This window comes from Argentina anserina, chromosome 7 (genome assembly GCF_933775445.1).
Source record: "Argentina anserina chromosome 7, drPotAnse1.1, whole genome shotgun sequence".
NCBI classification, from domain to species: Eukaryota; Viridiplantae; Streptophyta; class Magnoliopsida; order Rosales; family Rosaceae; genus Argentina; species Argentina anserina.
Window position 1 is genome coordinate 23,586,840 of NC_065878.1, and position 19,279 is coordinate 23,606,118.

At 38.4% G+C, this 19,279-nt stretch overlaps 2 protein-coding genes across 3 annotated transcripts in view; one reads left to right on the forward strand and one right to left on the reverse strand.

Annotated features, from left to right (window-relative positions):
* Positions 1–761: 761 nt before the first annotated feature.
* On the forward strand, positions 762–12,062 carry LOC126801567 (MAG2-interacting protein 2). Its single transcript, XM_050528958.1, has 14 exons — positions 762–879; positions 1,040–1,089; positions 1,293–1,447; positions 1,563–1,611; positions 2,193–2,366; positions 2,709–2,910; positions 3,067–3,260; positions 3,526–4,519; positions 5,211–6,190; positions 6,513–6,601; positions 6,879–7,238; positions 7,348–8,587; positions 8,754–9,010; positions 9,108–12,062. The coding sequence occupies exons 3-14, from the start codon at positions 1,364–1,366 to the stop codon at positions 11,724–11,726; spliced, it is 7,242 nt and encodes a 2,413-aa protein (XP_050384915.1). The 5' UTR covers positions 762–879; positions 1,040–1,089; positions 1,293–1,363; the 3' UTR covers positions 11,727–12,062.
* A 1,355-nt stretch (positions 12,063–13,417) lies between these two features.
* Positions 13,418–19,279, reverse strand: part of LOC126802114 (uncharacterized) — an 81,826-nt gene continuing 75,964 nt past the window's right edge. The window contains exons 2-9 of one of the 2 annotated variants that reach the window (XM_050529668.1): positions 16,541–16,741; positions 15,823–15,967; positions 15,569–15,737; positions 14,935–15,205; positions 14,332–14,597; positions 14,031–14,246; positions 13,818–13,920; positions 13,418–13,698 (exon numbers count right to left, since the gene is read on the reverse strand). In XM_050529668.1, the coding sequence (XP_050385625.1) occupies positions 13,643–13,698; positions 13,818–13,920; positions 14,031–14,246; positions 14,332–14,597; positions 14,935–15,205; positions 15,569–15,737; positions 15,823–15,967; positions 16,541–16,691 (1,377 nt within the window). In that variant the 5' untranslated portion in view covers positions 16,692–16,741 and the 3' untranslated portion in view covers positions 13,418–13,642. Of the gene's footprint in view, positions 13,699–13,817; positions 13,921–14,030; positions 14,247–14,331; positions 14,598–14,934; positions 15,206–15,568; positions 15,738–15,822; positions 15,968–16,540; positions 16,795–19,279 lie in introns of those variants that run through there. The other variant, XM_050529667.1, reaches the window with a different exon arrangement.

The window sequence follows — 19,279 nt, forward strand, 5'->3', positions numbered from 1 at the left end:
TATCGAAACTAATTAAAGAAGCCAGGATTGTTTAATTAGTCTCACGACTCTCACTCGAAATACAGTCAGTATAGCTAGGTGGGCTTTATGCGGGTGCTAGGTGGACACTGGGCAGGCCAGCCAGGCCGTATAGGTGGGTGCAGACGGGATCAAGGCAAAATCTAGTTCCACTCTCTCTCTCTCTCTCTCTCTCTCTCTCTCTCTCTCTCTCTCTCTCTCTCTCTCTCTCTCTATAAATGTATATATATAGCTTCGTACAAAAGCTAGTTATGATTTTTTGGCCTATTACATGCAACTAAATACACAAGCTAGTAATTAGCAGCGATTTTTATAGTTTAATCCGGGAAAAGTTTATACTCCATGCCTCGATCGAGATCATCTCAATTTGAGTCAGTAGTGTTGTGTGTATATGAAGAATACTAACCAACGAGAACATATGAACTCACTATGTGATCGAGATAATGTATGTACTTATATATGCGTACCAGTAACGTGACCGCAAAGATTGGTCGTTTGGAAATTTATGTCCATCAGTAGTGGTGAGATCAACAAATATGAAAATTCGGGGTCATTCTGAATTGTCACATCGAGATGTATTAACGAGTTTGATGTTTTTTTTAGGGGAATAAAATTATATGATATTTATGTAAATGAGAAATCAACGAAGCCCAAATTTTAAAGCCCAACTTGGTTTTTACTAATATAAAGCCCAACTAAAACGATACTACTAGAGAAATATCCAAACCCGAAAAAGCAGCAGCAGAGAGTAGAGACCAGTCTGAGCCAAAACGAGTGTCGTCGTCGTCTTCAACCTTTCACACCCCCACCGCCAATAACACCGATCAATTTCGCCGGAAAAATCCGGTCTCAAGAATTTCAGTAAGTACTGATCTGGCTCAACTCTTATAATCCTTACGCTCAAATCCAAAATTCTCAAAATCTACTTCGCGATTGCTTGGCTTAAGAAATCTGAGTACCGATGCGATTCGTTGATCTCTTTATCGATGCATTTTTACTTATGAAATTGAAACTCTGACAGGTTTTGAGTCACTCGCAGCCTTCTTATGAGCTCAGTGTTGGAGTTTGAAGGTCAGTAATTGAGACTCTTATTTGTATTCGTTTTGATTTTGTTCAGTTATTTGATTTAGAAGGTTTGATTGTTTAGATGCTTGAGGAATCAATTGAGTTGTGTAATGAGGAAATAGCGAAATTGCTGAGTAGTTTAATGTATTGGAGGTTTTAATTTCTGTTTAGATTAATCTAAAAGAGTGCAATGCTCGTGGTTTTCGCAGGGAGATTTGAGTGTTTAGGAAGATAGTGTTGATATATTGGAGGGTGGGAAGGGTACCAGAGGCTTTTGGAGATGGATGATACGATAGACAGAGTGTTTTTCGAGACGAAACGGCACGTTACTAGGCCGTGTACTCCCAATTACCCTCCTCAACAGGTTCTCAGTTCTATGAAATTTTCTCTGAGTTTCAAGCTAATCAATCTTGTGTTGCTTGGTTGCGTAGTTTTTTTTTTTTTTTAAATTTTTCTTTGTGTATGTTTTTGGTGTTCAGGCAAATGATGGTGGTAAAGGGAACTTTCGATCACTGCTTTCCTTACGAGGTACATTGTACTCCCCCTTTGTTTCTGATTCCTTGTTGGTCTGTTTGATTAATATGGTACATGACGCACGTCCATGTTGGCTATCCTAATTTTTTTTCGCTTGCTATTCTAATCGTGTGGGCCAACTTTTCTTTTGATTTTGCTTTTGGATTTTTCAGTTCATTCCTATTCTAAAGAGACTGAAACTTAAGTTGTGGTATTCAATGGTTGATGAGATATATGTTTAGTCCTGCTTTTTCTTTTTCTTCTCTGTGATCCTTTTTTCTTATACACTGTAGTATATTTATATTAATATTAGAAGACAATCAATATTGGACAGAATTTGTAGATTATACTGCTGTACTATACACTTTAGTATATTTATACTAATAAGAAGACATCCATATAGGATATGGAATTCGTAGAATATGCTTTCTGTATTATTAGTGTCCTCTAAGACAAAGTGATGTTTCTTTCAAATAAACATTAGCACTGTGTCAGATTCAACATTGTATTTTTTTTGGCGCATGTCAATGTGATTGGTTTGTTACTTGCGCTGTCCAACACCTACTTACGACCTTTCTTCCCTTTGATCCATGAAGGTATTAGCCAACTCAGAGAAAAATGGAACGAATCCAAGCAACCAAAAACAATCAGAAGATTGACATCCTTGTTTATTTCTGCAAGAGGAGAGTATGTAGCTGTGGTTGCTGGAAATCAGATAACAATTTTGAAGAAGGAGGATGACTACTCAAAGCCGTGTGGAACTTTTACAAGTAAGATATACTTGCTAGTTCCATTAATTACATTCTGGAATCTTGAAATTTTGTCATGACGCTCCAAGGTGAAAAAGTATAAATGTTATCAGTAATACAATGTCATTCAAATTATCAATGTTACAACAACATTGGTTTATAAGAGTAAACAGTGTACATAATTAGTTAGAGAGATGTTTAATAAAGAACTAGGCCTTGTAGGAGAAGTTTGTCAAGGGGAGTTAGGGAGAGTCCGGCCTCTGTATCAGGACGACATACTTTATGTATACAAATTGTGTAATCTGTTTGAGGGAGTTATGTTGTTCATTATATTTTGTTTCTAATCCGTGATCTATGCATCAGGTGGCACCCCTGCTTCATTTACAACAGGAACCTGGTCAGAGAGTCATGATGTTCTCGGGGTCTCTGATGACACGGGTACATTATATTTTCTCAAACCAAATGGTTCAGAGATAGTGAGAATCAACAAGAGGCAATTAAAAGTATCTCTACCAGTGATAAGCTTGATTGTGCAGGAGGACTCCAATGTACAGAAATCTTGTTTGTGAGTATCACTACTCTGCCTGCTCTGTATGAATTACACATAAAACACATTAGAAATAGCAATTTCAGTTGATATGATCCTGATTTTACTGTTTCAGGTTCTTCTTATACCAATGTTAGCACAGTTTTTCACTTATGGTTATTGAAATGCTTCCAGGTGTAGCTTCATTCTTATTACATCTGATGGCTCCCTCCAGCATATTGAGATTAGTCAGGATCCAAGTTCATCTATCCATTCTGCACAGACCTCACATAATGGACTAGCTGTAAAGGGGCAGTCCACTCATATTGTTTTGTGCGTTGACTACCATCCAGAGCTTTCTTTCCTTACTGGTGTCACATTAACATCAGGTGGGGGGTACTTTCTATTGTATTTTACATCTATCCTTTCCAAGGGCTATGCATGGAATCATAATTTGTACCGACCATCATGTTCATGTGATAATTTTTCATATACCTGTGTCAAGTTTTGTTTAAATCAAATTTAAGTAAAATCTCTACTGATGACTGTAAATTTGTGTCATATAAGACTGACTGTTTGTTTACCTTTTTTTCACTGATGAGCTGGATTATGTATATTGAATAAACATTAATGTATCTTGTAGTCTTCTTCCAGGGTCTTGTTATATTTCTCTTTGGCGTAGGAGTGGGGTGATTGATCTGGAGCAGTTGTTTACCATACAGTTTGATGGTCTTTATTCCCAACCAATCAGTTCTGGAGATCAGCTAGTATATCCAAAGGTCTTAATCTCACCACAAGCCAAATTTGTGGCTACTTTAGATCTGACAGGAAGATTGCACCTATTTAAGATGGATAAAGAAAGCTGTTCACTTTCAATTTATACATGCAGACAGAGATATGATTCACAAGTGACCAATAAGTTGTCAAGTGGAGAATGTGACGAGTTAATTGATATTGTAGACTTTACATGGTGGTCGGACCACATCCTTACTTTTGCAAAGCGGAGCGGTCTTGTGACAATGTTTGACCTTCTTAGTGGGTTAAAAGTACAGGAAAATGGAATTGTATATTCTAAGCCTGTTTTAGAAAGAATGAAGTTGTTTCAAGGAAATCTGTTTCTTTTGGAAACTTTGTCTTCTGATGAGAAGTCTAATTCAGATGAAAGTAACGATTCACATATGATGGAGCGGATAACTATGGGCAGTGTTGACCAAATTGGCATTTCCAGGTTGAACTGGAGCCTTGTATCATTTTCTGAGAGATCTGTTGTTGAAATGTATAATATTATACTCAGAAATAAAAAGTATCATGCTGCCTTGGAATTTGCTGATCGGCATGGGCTGGACAAAGATGAAGTTATAAAATCACAATGGTTACACTCCAATCGTGGAGCAAATGAAATAAGTACATTCTTGTCAAAGGTTAAGGATAAACATTTTGTACTCTCTGAATGTGCTGATAAGGTTGGACCAACTGAAGATTCTGTGAGGGCTTTGCTTGTACATGGGCTGCATATAACTAACCGGTATGAGTTTTCTGCACCAGAAAATGATGAAGGTAGCCAAATTTGGGATTTTCGCATAGCTAGACTTAAGCTATTGCAATACAGTGACAGGTTGGAGACATACCTTGGGATAAATATGGGCAGGTACACTCTTCAGAAGCTGATATTACTTGGTTGAACAAAATATGCCTTTTGATTCAGTATGCTTAGTTTTTTATATTTACATGTCGAGCTTGCAGAGGTATCTATGCACATTTTCTTTTAAACTATTTTTTCTCACTTCTAGACCAAAAGAACATTTATTTTTACTATGTCTTATATAACAGTGATGTGTTGATATACTGATCATTATTTCTAAATATTTATAGTGATCGATTTGGATGACATCTTACTAGTAGTTATGGGCAATCCTCCTATATAAATTAAGCATTCACCTAAACCTTAAACTTACTATACTGATTATTAGTTATACATATTTAAAGTGTTCGATGTGGAATACATCTCACTATTCAGTAGGTATGCGCAGTCCTCCTATAGAAATAATTCATTTAACCCTCAAATTACTCCTTGGTAGAAATTGCACACTGATAGGCATAATTTAGGTGTAGTGGATGCAAACATATTAATGTTTCAAACTTTCATTCTTTGTTTTATCACTTTTGTGGCTGTTTTCTTTACGTATTTTTATGTCCTTTTCTCTCTATAATTAGTCAATGATGGCATATTTGCATGAGTTTTAGTTTGCCTGTGAACATAATCTGTCACAACTTGTTGTGAACCTTATTATTCTGCTGGTTGGCCTTTATCCACAGTTGAATGACTTAGTTTTGTGTAGGTTTTCTGTGCAAGAGTATAGCAAATTTCGAGTCATGCCTATAAATGAAGCTGCCGTAACACTTGCTGAAAGTGGGAAAATTGGAGCTTTAAATCTTCTGTTTAAACGTCATCCTTATTCCTTGGCTCCTTATGTATTGGTTATTATTAGTTCTATCCCCGAAACGATTTCCGTGCAAACATATGGACAACTTCTTCCTGGGAGGTCCCCTCCTACAAACATAGCTATGAGGGAAAAGGATTGGGTTGAATGTGAGAAAATGATAAATTTTATCAACAAGACACCCAAATATCATGAGATTAGAATCCAAATCCAGACTGAACCTATAGTCAAGCAGTGCCAAGGATCTGTTTGGCCATCCATTAAGGAACTTTCATTGTGGTACAAGAAGAGAGCAAGGGAAATCGATACTTTTAGTGGGCAGCTAGAAAATAGTATCTATTTGCTTGAGTTTGCTCATCAGAAAGGTCTTCATGAGTTGCAGCAGTTCCATGAGGATGTCTCTTATCTGCATCGTCTTATTTATTCTGATGACAATGGTGGTGAAGTAAATTCCAGTTTGACTCTTGTCGTGTGGGAAGAACTATCTGATTATCATAAATTCAAAATGATGCTTAAAGGAGTTAAAGACGAGAATATGGTTGCAAGATTACATGATATGGCAATTCCATTTATGCGAGATAGGTTCCGTTATACAGCATCTGTTTCTGAAGGTCGGTTGACAGGTGACAATCATGCGTCAGATGGTAATAATGACGAGTCATTTCTGGTTCAATGGCTGAAGGAAGCTGCCTGTGAGAACAAATTGGATATTTGCTTGCTGGTAATAGAGGAAGGGTGCAAGGATTTCCAAAGTAACAGCCTATTCAAGGATGAGGTTGAAGCTATAGATTGTGCATTGCAGTGCATCTATTTGTGCACATCTACGGATAAGTGGAGTATTATGGCATCTATATTGTCAAAACTTCCCCAAATGCAAGGTATTTTCCTTCTTATAGTGTCCTGTTTCTGTCAATGGTTAATGAGCAATGAGATTCTGTCAAATAGGAACAGTTACAGAAATTGTATGACTATGTTCATTGGTGACACTGTTACACTGGAAATCTTTTTCTTTGAGGATTTTGCATGTATCCTTCGATCTAACATGAAAGAGTTATGACAGTTTTCTGATGAGAAAAGCAAACAAAGACATTTTTACACTAACATATATAGTTTTTCTTTTGTTGTAAGATTTATACTTTTTTTCTGATTATGTGTTTCATATACATGTATATCATAATGTTTTTCTTTTTTACTTAACAGGTAGCGAAATGCTTTTTGAGAGTCTGGATAGAAGACTGAAGCTGGCAGAAGGCCATATCGATGTCGGTAGACTCCTGTCATTTTACCAGGTCTGTAGTCTTTATGTGTTTTTCCAATTTGCATTTATACTCTGCCTTCCCTACTGAAACAATAGATGGACAGACATAAGGGGGCACTAGAATGCTTGCTTGATAGAGTAAGAACAAATTCTGTGATACCACTAGCAAGGAAATCCTGAAATCTCAGATTTTGTACTTGTGGCATGAAGTATCCATTGTCGATTATTCTGAGAATATAATTGAGACTGGAATTCTATAATCAATCATGATGTGTTGGCATTTAATAAATGACTTTTTTTTTCTTTAGGTGCCAAAGGCGCTGAACTTTTTCTTAGAGTCTCATGCAGATGGAAAAAGTGTAAAGCAAATTCTCCGCCTTATTATTTCAAAGTTCATACGTCGGCAGCCTGGTCGATCAGATACTGATTGGGCAACCATGTGGCGGGATATGCAATGCATCAGGGAAAAAGCATTCCCTTTTCTGGACTTAGAGTATATGCTAATGGAATTTTGCAGGGGACTGCTTAAAGCTGGGAAGTTTTCTCTTGCCAGGAATTATTTAAAAGGTACAAGTTCAGTTGCTTTGGCATCAGAGAAGGCTGAGAACCTTGTCATTCAAGCTGCAAGGGAGTATTTCTTCTCAGCTTCAAGCCTTTCTTGTCCCGAAGTAAGTGTGATGATTATATTTCTGGTGGTGTGTGATATGTGCAAGCATGAAATGATACATTTGGTTCTGATAATTTGCGTGTTTTCTGATTGTTGCAACTCTTTTTCAGATCTGGAAGGCTAAAGAATGTCTAAATATTTTTCCAAGCAGTGGAAATGTTAAAGTAGAGTCTGATACTATTGATGTACTTACAAATAGACTTCCCAGTCTAGGAGTGACTCTCTTACCTATGCAATTCAGGCAAATAAAAGATCCAATGGAGATTATCAAAATGGCCATCACAAGTCAAAGTGGTGCATATTTACATGTTGATGAACTAATTGAAATTGCCAAACTTCTTGGATTGAGGTCTCTAGACAACATATCTTATGTTCAGGAAGCTATTGCCAGAGAAGCTGCAGTTGCTGGTGATCTACAATTGGCTCTTGATCTCTGTCTTGTTTTGGCTAAGAAAGGACATGGTCACATTTGGGATTTATCTGCTGCTATAGCAAGGGGTCCTGCGCTTGAAAACATGGACATAAGTTCCCGAAAGCAGCTACTGGGTTTTGCTTTAAGTAATTGTGATGAGGAATCTGTTAGTGAGTTGCTCCATGCGTGGAAGGATCTAGATTTGCAAGGGCAGTGTGAAACAGTAATGATGTTGAGTGAGACAAAATGTCCAGATTTCTCAGTACAAGGCTCCTCAATCATTACAGATTCAGTCCACAATATACAAGATATAATCAAGCTAAAAGGTTGCTTGGACATGGTTGAGGGAGCTAGTTGTGATGACCAAGATGTTCATATTAGTAACATAAAGAATTCACTTTCTGTTGTTACTAAAAACTTGCCTATAGATAATGGTACCGATTTGGAATCACTATTGAGAGAAAATGGAAAGTTTCTGTCTTTTGCTGCTATACAACTTCCTTGGTTGCTTGAACTAAGTAGGAAAACGGAACACTGTAAGAAGCGAAATAGTGATGTGATTCCCGGAAAGCAGTATGTCAGTGTAAGAACACAGGCTTTGGTCACCATTCTCTCCTGGTTGGCAAGACATGGTTTAGCTCCTACAGACAATGTGGTTGCCTCTCTGGCAAAATCTATTATTGAACCACCTGTTACTGAAGAGGAATGTATAGCCAGCTGCTCCTTTCTCTTGAATCTGGTGGATCCGTTCAATGGGGTTGAAGTGATAGAGGAGCAGCTTAGAACAAGGAAGGATTACCAAGAAATATCTAGCATCATGAATGTGGGGATGACATATAGCTTATTATATAGTTCTGCGATCGAGTGTGAAACTCCTATGCAACGGAGGGAGCTACTATTGAGGAAATTTAAAGAGAAGCATACACAACCTAGTGCAGGTGATTTTCTGTATTTACAGTTTTTCTTCAACGTGATATTTGCAATCATATAATAGTCTTCTTTTTTGCTGAAAATACTTTCTTTTAGGAGTAATTGTAGAAGCTAGTGCCGTGTACTATTGATTTTGTGTTAATCAATATTTTCTTGTTTATTTATTGCTGTCAGATGAATTTGACAAGGTAAACCCTACCTTTTGGAGAGAATGGAAGCTGAAACTAGATGACCAAAAGCGCATTGCAGATCAGTGTAGAGCATTAGAGAAAATACTTCCTGGTGTTGACACATCACGCTTTTTGTCTGGAGACTTTGATTACATTGGGAGTGTTGTTCTTCCCCTGATTGATTCTGTAAAGTTGGAGAAGAAGCACATTTTAAAGGACATTCTGAAATTAGCTGATGGCTATGGCTTGAATCATGCAGAGGTAGGCAGCTTATCTGGGCATATCTTGTAGAGGCGTGAATATAGAGGAATACATCTTTTGCATGTTTCTTATTAGTGTTCTAACTGCTTATTTGCAGGTCTTTTTACGGTATTTAAGTTCTGTCCTTGTCTCTGAGGTATGGACAAATGATGATATCACGGCCGAAATTTTAGAATATAAAGGAGAAGTAGTTGACCAAGCTGTTGAAACCATCCAAGTGATCTCCTCTGCTGTGTATCCTGCAGTCGATGGATGCAACAAGTTGCGCCTTGCTTACATGTTTGGTCTTCTTTCTGACTGCTACTTGCAACTGGAAGAAACCAGTAAAGAGTTACCAATAATACACCCTGATCAAGCGCATCTCTCTGGCTTTGGATTATCTCGTTTTTACAGGTTGGCCGAGCAAGAGTGCGTTAGAGTTGCCTTTATTGTGGGCCTGAACTTTAAAAATATTGCTGGATTAGGTGGTTTGAATTTTGAGTGCTTAAGCTCTGAAGTATACATGCATGTCAGTGATAGTAGTTTGGAAGCTTTATCAAAGATGATACAGAATTTTACCAGCATATATTCTGATTCACTGCCAGAGGGTCTTATAACATGGCAGGATGTCTACAAACATTATATATGGAGTCTGCTGTCAGCTTTAGAGACCAGAGCTGGAACAGCTTCAATCATCAAAAGCACTGAAACTCTTCAGGGATTTGTATGTCAACTCGAGCAGAGCTATGACTATTGTAGAAGGTATATCAGTCTCTTGGCACATATAGATTCTTTGATCATTATGAAACAGTATTTCACAATAATCGTACCTCTGTTTAGTTCTTATGGGGGTCTACCAGATAATTCAGTGTTGCAAGAATGTCTCATAATTCTTTTGGACTTTTGGATAAGATTGATTGTTGATATGAAGGATATTGCATCCCATGAGGATGCTGGACCAAACCGCAAGCTCAATCTAGATTGCTTATTGCAATGTCTAAAAGTTTGTATGAAATTGGTAATGGAGGACAGTGTCTCCCCTAGTCAGGGGTGGGGTACACTTGTCAGCTTTGTCAGTCATGGTTTAATTGGTGATTCTGCCTCTGAACTTTATTTATTCTGTAGAGCGATGATTTTTTCTGGTTGTGGATTTGGACCTGTGGCTGAAGTATTTTCTGAAGCAGTAATAAGGGGTCCAACTGGTTTCACATTGGTGGGAGACAGAGAAGTCCAGGAACTCCCCCATCTTTATTTGAATATCTTGGAACACATTTTACAGGAAGTGGTCGTCAGTGAATCCCGGGAATACCAGAATTTATACCAGCTTTTATCCTCTTTGAGTAAATTAGAAGGAGATTTGGATGATTTGGATGGGGTCAGGAACATAATTTGGGAGAGAATGGCTGAGTTCTCTGATAACCCGCAGCTTCCTGGTTCCACTCGAGTTTATGCTTTAGAGCTGATGCAATACCTGACAGGGAAAAATCTAAAGGGTCTCTCTGCTGGGATACAATCTAATGTTATACCATGGGAAGGATGGGATGAGGTACACTTTACAAATAAAAAAATCGAGACTACTTGCAATCAGGATTTGCCAGATCATAATGATAAATCTAACAGGTTTACAAGTACATTAGTTGCCCTCAAATCGTCTCAGCTTGTGGCAAACATCTCACCCACCATGGAAATTACCCCAGATGATATTGTGAATTTGGGGACAGCTGTTTCTTGCTTCCTAAAAATGTGTGATGTTGCTCAAAATTATTCACATATTGAATCTTTGCTTGCTGTATTGGGAGAATGGGAAGGATTTTTCTTGGTGAGGGAAGATAAGGAAGCCTCTGTAGAAGTATCAGATGCTGGAAATGACTGGACTGAAGATAGCTGGGACGAAGGATGGGAGAGTTTCCAAGAAGTAGGGTCTTCTGAGAGAGAAAACGAGAGTTCTGTTTCCATTAACCCATTACACGTTTGTTGGTTGGCGATCTTCAAGAAACTCGCAATTCTCTCCCATTGTAGAGATGTCCCAAGACTGATTGACCAGTCCTTACAAAAATCAAGTGGGCTATTGCTTGATGAAGAAGGTGCAAAGAGTTTGAGTCAGACCGTTCTTGAAATAGATTGTTTCATGGCTTTAAAGTTGGTGCTATTACTGCCCTATAAATCACTACAAATGCAGTGTTTGGCTGCTGTAGAGGACAAGTTGAAGCAAGGAGGCATCTCTGACACGATGGGTGGAGATCTTGAGTTATTAATGCTCGTATTATTCTCTGGTGTTGTGTCCTCTATCATCTCCAGTCCTTCCTATGGTAACACCTTCTCTTATATCTGCTATATGGTTGGGAACTTATCCCAAAAGTGTCAAGCAGCTCAGTTACAAAATCAGAGGCAGATAGGAAACAGTGTGCTGGGAGAAAACGAGAGATCCTTGTTGCTCTTTCGAAAAGTACTCTTCCCCTGTTTTATTTCGGAGCTTGTGAAGGGAGATCAGCAGCTTCTAGCAGGACTCATCGTCACAAAATATATGCACACAAACCCATTGCTCAGCCTTGTTAATATTGCCGAGGCCAGTCTCAGAAGATTTCTGGAGGTGCAGCTCAATGGTCTACATGACAAATTCACTCTGGATGAGATACACGCGCAGGATGCGTTGCAGAATACCATATCCGGTTTAAGAGGCAGGATGGAAAATCTGATCCGAGATGCATTGTCATTACTTTCAACTAACGTCAGATGACTGATTTAGTTTTCCGTTCCTCTAAATGAAGTAGAAATGAGCATTCGGTAGCAGTTGTCTCTGGGGGTGATTGTATTTGTGGCTGGTTATGTGTTGGGTCTAACGGTTCTGTTGCAAGTATATTGGTATTAGCTCGTTTTACACAGGCAGGTTGTTTGTATACCGACGTACACCAGCAGGATGTGAATCTTTCTGGTTATGTTATATACTGATGTAGAAAAGGCAAAGAAATTTGGACATTTCGTCCTAAACTCCAAGGACAAACTTAAACCCTACTTTCAGACCCTTGACATTTTAGTTTTCTCAAATTTCAACGGAATGACAGGATCTATAGTTCGTACTCACAAGTTTCGACGACCAATTGGTCCCATTTTGTCTCCCTCCGTCCAAAATGATCTCAAGTATGTATTTCATGAGGAGCGAGTCCGATTTTCTGTTTTCCCTGTTTTATGCTGCTGGTTGTTCGGAAAATGAAGAATTTAGTAAACGAATGTTAATCATAGTGACCAAGGATGAACCTGTGGAGCTTGTCAAGTACTTAAAACTTCGTCTTAACGAAGTGACAATATGGGAGAGGCGATAGAATAATGTTCACAAAAAAGAATTATTTAGAAATTGATTGGTCTATTCTCTTGACAGGCAAAAAGGACCAATCTTTCAAAACTAGATTATGGAAGAATTGGATACGCTTCTTATAATTCACCAAAATCCAGGTTCCAAAAAACTTGATCATCAAATCTCATAGACCAGAGTTGTGGTTGGAATCTTCTTTAAAAGCCTTAACACAGCATCCACCGTACCTAGGTCCTAGTATACAATCTTTCTGGTTCTTCTAGCCGGATGCTTATCAACTCAACGTTGTCTGCTTCCGCCGCAAAGTAAAGCCCCGCGCTCCGCGGTCGTCCGGTCTGAAAATCGATTGATCCCAAGAGTGTACGTGTCCCCCTTCTTCGTTGAACTTTGGTATATAGAGATATGTGGCTTTGAAGATCTCAAACCGCCTTGCTTTCTCTTCACTGTTGGGGTAGACACGATCATGCTTTATCATCCAATCTTCAAAGATCTGGGTTACATTTTGGGTGTTTTGATCCAAGGAACTAGTGGAGCGGGGTAGACGTATTGCTACGGTGGCTGAGAAAACAATGAACAAAATCATAGTAGACATGCACAAGCTTTGGAGATGAGAACCCATTTTGTTAGACTGCTTAAAGAAACCACAATACATTCCTAAACTGTAATACATAAAGATAATTTTCCTAGGGTGGATACGTGGAGGGGCGAAAGCCTCAAAACAAACAAAATGAGCAATAACAATATTCGGATGTGATTCTTTCTCGGAGTCCGCCCGTAATACAAGCAAGCGGTTCCTCAAAACAGTGGTGACCCAAACTCAAAGAATGCCTAGAATGAGATAAGCCATCAGCACACATATTACATTCTGTGCAAATATGCACACTAGGGAACAATTGCAGTTCCTCCTCCAAAGAGCATTGCAAACTGTGAGAAGGCCATACAGAGGCAAATATTTTTCCTGACATATTACTATCAATTATATCATTCCAGCAAATTCTCGTATTGTGTTTCAAGTATTTTACTGATGAAATTCCATACAAAAAGGTAAAAAGGTAAAAATCTTTCGCAGAGAAGTGACCAAATGGATTCTCGTAACTCTAACTAGAACAAGACCATCAACATCAAAAGTACCCAAATTGATCATTAGAGAAGAGTCCTAAACATAGCTACAGTTTTACACTTCTTTCACGTGACCTTTGGGGGGAAATATAGGCTATAGATGCTGTAAAAGAATAATAATGGTATAACAAGAGCGGATTCCTTTGTCGAACAAAAAAAATATCAATCACTAACTAAATGAACCGACATTCAATAAGAAACAGGTGCAGATGTTGCAGATGTTATCAAAGGTTTAAGGGCTCTGCCTCGGTGTCCTTCATTGCTACCCAATCTTCTGTCTCTGTTAAAAGGAGAATAATTCCATAAGCATCTGAGTAAGAGTAATTTGTTCTTCCATGATAGAACTAAAGGAAAGCGCCAACTAGAATAGCAAGATTACAGAGTGGAAATTGGACTTACTGGGCTTGTCTACAATTGACATGAGGCGTCTCTGCAAGAAACATGCGAGGAAGAGGAACATGGAGCACATCGCAAACATAACAGTCATGGGGAATGCATCAACCTTCAAAGACAAAAAAAAAAAACCAGAGTTAATTGTATGCTATCCACATCGACAGGTTCTATGCAATTTGAAGGTAAGGAAGTGTATGGTAAGTATAGCTAGAAACATACATTGTACAGCACAATGCAAACGAAAATGTTAAGTGGAATACGGAAGAAGTTCATGATGGTGCTCCGGGCCTCCTCTGGTATGTATTGGGACCTCATCTTCATAATTGATGGCCAGAATAGTCCAACGCAAGCCTCAAAGGCACAGAATCCAAGAAGCTGGATACAACCGGCAAACGAGATGCTCCCTCCTTTCGTCCCAGAAGGTGCTACCAAGAACTGTTTTAAAACAAGCAAAGTTAGAGAACAGCAAAAAATAACAAAATATTTAAGACGCAATCCCCTGAATGCGTGTATGACATACGCTGGTCAGAATGGGAAGTAGGAGAGAGGTGGCTGAAATGGCAAAGACAATCTGCATGTAACTCTCTACTCTAGGTGATTGCCGAGCCATCAACCGAGACGCAAGGGAGCTTCCGAGCATTGAAGACAACATGAATGTTGCGAAGATAAAACCATGTGGAATGTCTTCATCATTTGGGCTCAAAGCAGGAGTCCAAAGGAACACAAATGTATACATTGATCCTTCAAACAGGGACTGTATCGCACCCAGTAATGCAATTTTCTCATCTGAACCACACAAATGGAAATGATATAAAGACCAATACTAAGACTTTACAATAAGGAAAACATAATGCATAATGTCAAACAAATGGAAATGACATCCTCAGGCAAGTATTAAGAACACAGAATTAGCATGGAACAAGGTTTCATTTTAGCATGAACTTTTTTTTTTGTAAATTTAAAAAAAAGGTTCATTTTGGCTCCACTAATGAGACAGAGCAATCACATGAATCCGTACAGAATGCATAGTTTATGTAGACAAAACCACCACAACCTACCATTGCACATACAAAGTTTATTATCTAAATGTAGTACTGTATGTAGGATATAGTTAATAATTTACCAGAAGCAATAGCCACAGCAGCACCCCGGAATTGGGTTAACAAGTCTTTGCTCTCTGAGGCATCTCCATAATTCTCCGTCCATGTGAATAAAATGACGAACATTCCAATTGTAAGAAAGCACGAAGCAGCGTCGAATGGTGCGACAGGCCCAAGGGCCAAGGAATCAACAAGCGTATTTCCAAGCAACCCAGCCAAGATAGCAACAACACCATTACCAAGAAATATTGCCTTCGAGAATGTTACCGACAACCATTGTGGTTCAAAACCCCTCTGCATAGTAGATCAGAGATATTACAAATATGATTACTGATAAGAATGGAAAACATTTCAAGAAGAAATTAATCATACACAGTTTACACTTTACAGTATAAAAAAAATACAATCGCCATTCAAGTAACTTGATAGCCATTAATCAACTCATCCAAATCATGGCCTATTGAAGTTAATTATCAAAATGAATTAAAGAGCAATGGAGTTTGCATCGGAACCAAGTTATTTTTGTTTATAAGCTAACCTTCATATTAGTATTATCCTCTTAATGTAAAAAACAGAAGACATTAATCACATGTTAAAAGATGATAGTTATAGGCATTTCTAACATACTAGCCAAACGACCGTCCAGTAAATCCCTACCTTGTTGTGCTCAGCAACAAGCCATGACTCAAAGGCTGAAAAGAGAAGTGATGTGGCAATACCCCCCAAAATACGGCCCAACATCAAGACATTATAGTGAGGAGAATGTTTGGTGATGCAGCTCAGTATGTAAGTAATACAATAAGTGATGCACGCCCTCTTCCGACCCCTAGATCAAAACCATAGTCAGTGAGAACACTATCAATGTCCAAGTACAAAAATTCCTATAACAAACTTTAGAGGGATAAACTCACTGTTTGTCTGCTAGAGATCCAACAATCGTTCCAAACAACATGGACGAGCCAAAGCCAGCAATGAAAAGGTGTCCAATATCACCCTTACCGAATCCATACGTAGTATACAGGTAGTAGACATAAGGACCCTGCAGCCAGTCCCCAGCTGTCACCACACAAACAGTACCTCGTCAGTAAGCTTACTCAAACCACAAATCTCCCAAATTCTAACATACAAAAGCACTCGGCTCAAACTTCACAACACGATTACTCAAGTGCTCTACAAGTAATCAGTGCTCTACTCTCGGCTCAAACTACAATGCAACATCTACTACGGCAATGTAAACAATCAGCATTCAGCTTTAAAACGAATGAGCTCCTACAACACATAGAGCTACCGACTCGAATAGATCAAATCATCAACAGTCTGTGAATCCAGATCCAACTCTCTCTATCGCCGATTCGATTAACCAAAGCGAATCACTAACTAACTAAGCAGCTTCACACTACAATCCTACCTCTAACCTCCTAAAAAATCAAAGCAATGCCACAACACACACTATCAAAAACTCGATCGCAACAAATCATCAACAGTCTGTAAATTTAAGCATGGATCTAGTCTCAATTCAACTACACAACTCCATTAAACTCAGTAAAATCATCAGATCAGATCCAAACTTCATCAAAATCCAAATAGAGAGGGAGAGAGAGGACGATCGATCCAGAAGGAGAGGCTCACCCATCATGAGAGAGTAAACGAAGAGGTAATTGTTCTTGAAGGAATTGAAAGGCGCGGAGGTGTTGACTCGGTCCTTGTTGCTTTTGCTGAGCTCGGCGCCGGCGACGACCGCCGCCAGTGCTCCGAACACCAGGTAGTAGAAGGCCTCCATCTTTTTGACGCCGTTAACTCACTGCTTGATTTCAGTGAGGAAGAAGAAGAAGAAGAGAGTGAGATCGTAGCAATGTACGTGGTTTTGTTGAAGAGATATGGAGGATTTGTGCTCGTATTTATACACAGGCGAGTATAGAGTGAGATACAGAAGAATGAAGAAGGAGAGGGGCTGGGATCTGGTGCGACGCGTGTGTTTAAAGAGCGTGCAGCAGAGCCTTAGAGGTAGGGATGGAATTGGACCGCTGAATGATACTTACTTAGGGGGTATACATGTCTTTCCATGTAACGATCGGAGCGTTTTCAACCGTTCGCAGCTCGCATTCGGCCATTTTTGGAGAAAATATCACGTTTCCATTTCCACAAAAAAGTTGAAAAGCTTCGAGAATCGTCGGATAAGTGCCTCATATTCCCAGAAAATGGCCGGAGAAAATCGAGTAGGTTTGTGAAAAATAATTGTACCCGGTGGCTATGCCCTTTCGGTGAAATTTTTTATTTTCTCTTAATTAAATATTAATATTATAATTAATGATACATTTATTGTAAAATATAATTAATTCATTAAATAAAAATTTGGCTCATTTTAAATCTTTTTTCATGTTCCATCACTGAAATTGTACCCTGTGCCTTCTGTCGGTTTGACTTTCTGGGATGTTGACGGGGAATCTAAGGGGAGGAGAGTGCGGGTGTAGGGATTAGGGGGTGGGGGAGAGTGTAGAGGAATAGGGAAGCGAGGACGCGGTAATTGTTATTTTGTGATTTTTATTTTAGCGGCAATGGCGCTGATGTGACACGCGGCGAAATCTGGGTTGGATCCATTTGGTGGTGTCGGTGCTGGACTTGATTTTGAGGGCATCTGAAACGACAGCGTTTTGGATCTAAAAATGTTCATTAAATTGATAGATTTGGATGATTGAAGAGAGCATTCATTTTATGTCCAAAGAATAAGGAAGCTGAGATCATGGCAGTTACTAAGAGTAGAGCAAAGCAAGGATACCTGGCTACACAACATTGTAATTGGAAGGCCACTCAACTTCGCTTTGAACTTGTTAAAGCACATTAAGAATGTCGTATAAGTGTATAACAAATGAAAATACTAAAAACAGTCTGTTACCTCCCATTTAACAAGGGGTGACTATTGCACTAAATCAAATGGTAATTAAGAAACTTTAGAAGTGAGAATCCAAAAATGGTACAATATTCTTTTAATGATTTCTAAAGTGTGAGAACTGAGAAAATCATTAAAACTGTTCTACTATTCGTCAGTTTCAAAATTACTCAAAAATCATGATATAAAAATGACAAGATTTTGGTAAGAAAATAAGAAATGAAATTTTCGGCCAAAAAAGTGAAAAAATGTGTGTTGTCCACGATCTGGGTGGAAAATCATGGTTACGGATGAATTTTTATCACAACTTTTTTCCTTTAAAATATATATTTTCTAAGTAATTTTGAAAGAGGAAAAACTCAAATATGGTTTTGCTTTTTGAAAAATCGTAATAAAGAAAAATCAGGTCAATAGAAATGAGAACTAGTATGTCATCGACTCATCTAGCAGTGTTGTCTTTTAATGGGGCTCTTAATATCCAATCCCCTAAACAAAAAAGGGAACTAGTTAGCCGTTTGAATGTTTGAAGTCTTCAGAATTAAAAGAAACTTTCTTCTTAGATCAAGAAGGAAACAATCATTGTTGTCTCTACCACTTCTAGAAATATATCTGACCTACTTTCACATTTCCAGTTTATAGGTTGTGTTTGGTGGAGCTGAACTTATTTAAAAAGTCAGCTTATGCTTATTTTTTAGAATAATTAGCTGATAAGTAAAGTAACTGAGTGTTTGGTAAACTAACTTTTATAAGTGGTTGTTAGTGACAGAAGTAGTGACAATGTGTTTGGTAAACTCGAACATACTTTTGCTTTTAATTTGTCAAATGACAAATTTGGACATTTGAGATTGCCCTGCTATCTTCAAGTTGGGGACAAAATATCTTCTATCTTTTTCTCCTTTGCAACAGTACTGATCATGCATTCATGCCTGATCTGTCTACAGTGAATATGTATCACCTCATGATGATGAATGTGTTATACTGCTTGCTCAACAATTTGTTCATTACAAGTACGTGCCAATATCTTAATACATTCATAGACCAACGAGTAATCACATAAAGATAACACATTCATCCTTGATTGCAACATGCAAACTGAGCAGCCAAACAATTTGGTCATCCGCAGCAGGGTTTGGTATTCCTTGAAACACAGAATGATCATAGAAACTTGAACCACCAAATGAGGGTTCCCTCAGATTGTTCCTTCTTTGAGATGTATCAAATGCGTATGATTCAGCACTACTAGTGTCATGAAGATGATCAGAATGACATCCAAGGACAGAATTTTCATCAATGGCTGGAAGCATAGGAAGGACAGAATTTCTCAGCTATGATGAACTGATTATCAATAACTACTACCTTAGCCTGAATAAATTCAAAAAACTGAAGTTAATATCTTTATTTCAAACACACAAGAGCACTGAAAGGACATAACTTTCTAATTTATGGGAGAACGTAGAGGTAGGAAGTAAAGCAAAGTATCA

Bases quoted from the DNA above. Each gene is read 5' to 3' on its own strand.
- LOC126801567 (XM_050528958.1), top strand. From the start codon at position 1,364: ATGGATGATACGATAGACAGAGTGTTTTTCGAGACGAAACGGCACGTT. The intron at 2,367-2,708 runs GTAAGATATACT...TCTATGCATCAG, and splicing joins GCCGTGTGGAACTTTTACAA to GTGGCACCCCTGCTTCATTT. The intron at 6,191-6,512 runs GTATTTTCCTTC...TTTACTTAACAG, and splicing joins AAAACTTCCCCAAATGCAAG to GTAGCGAAATGCTTTTTGAG.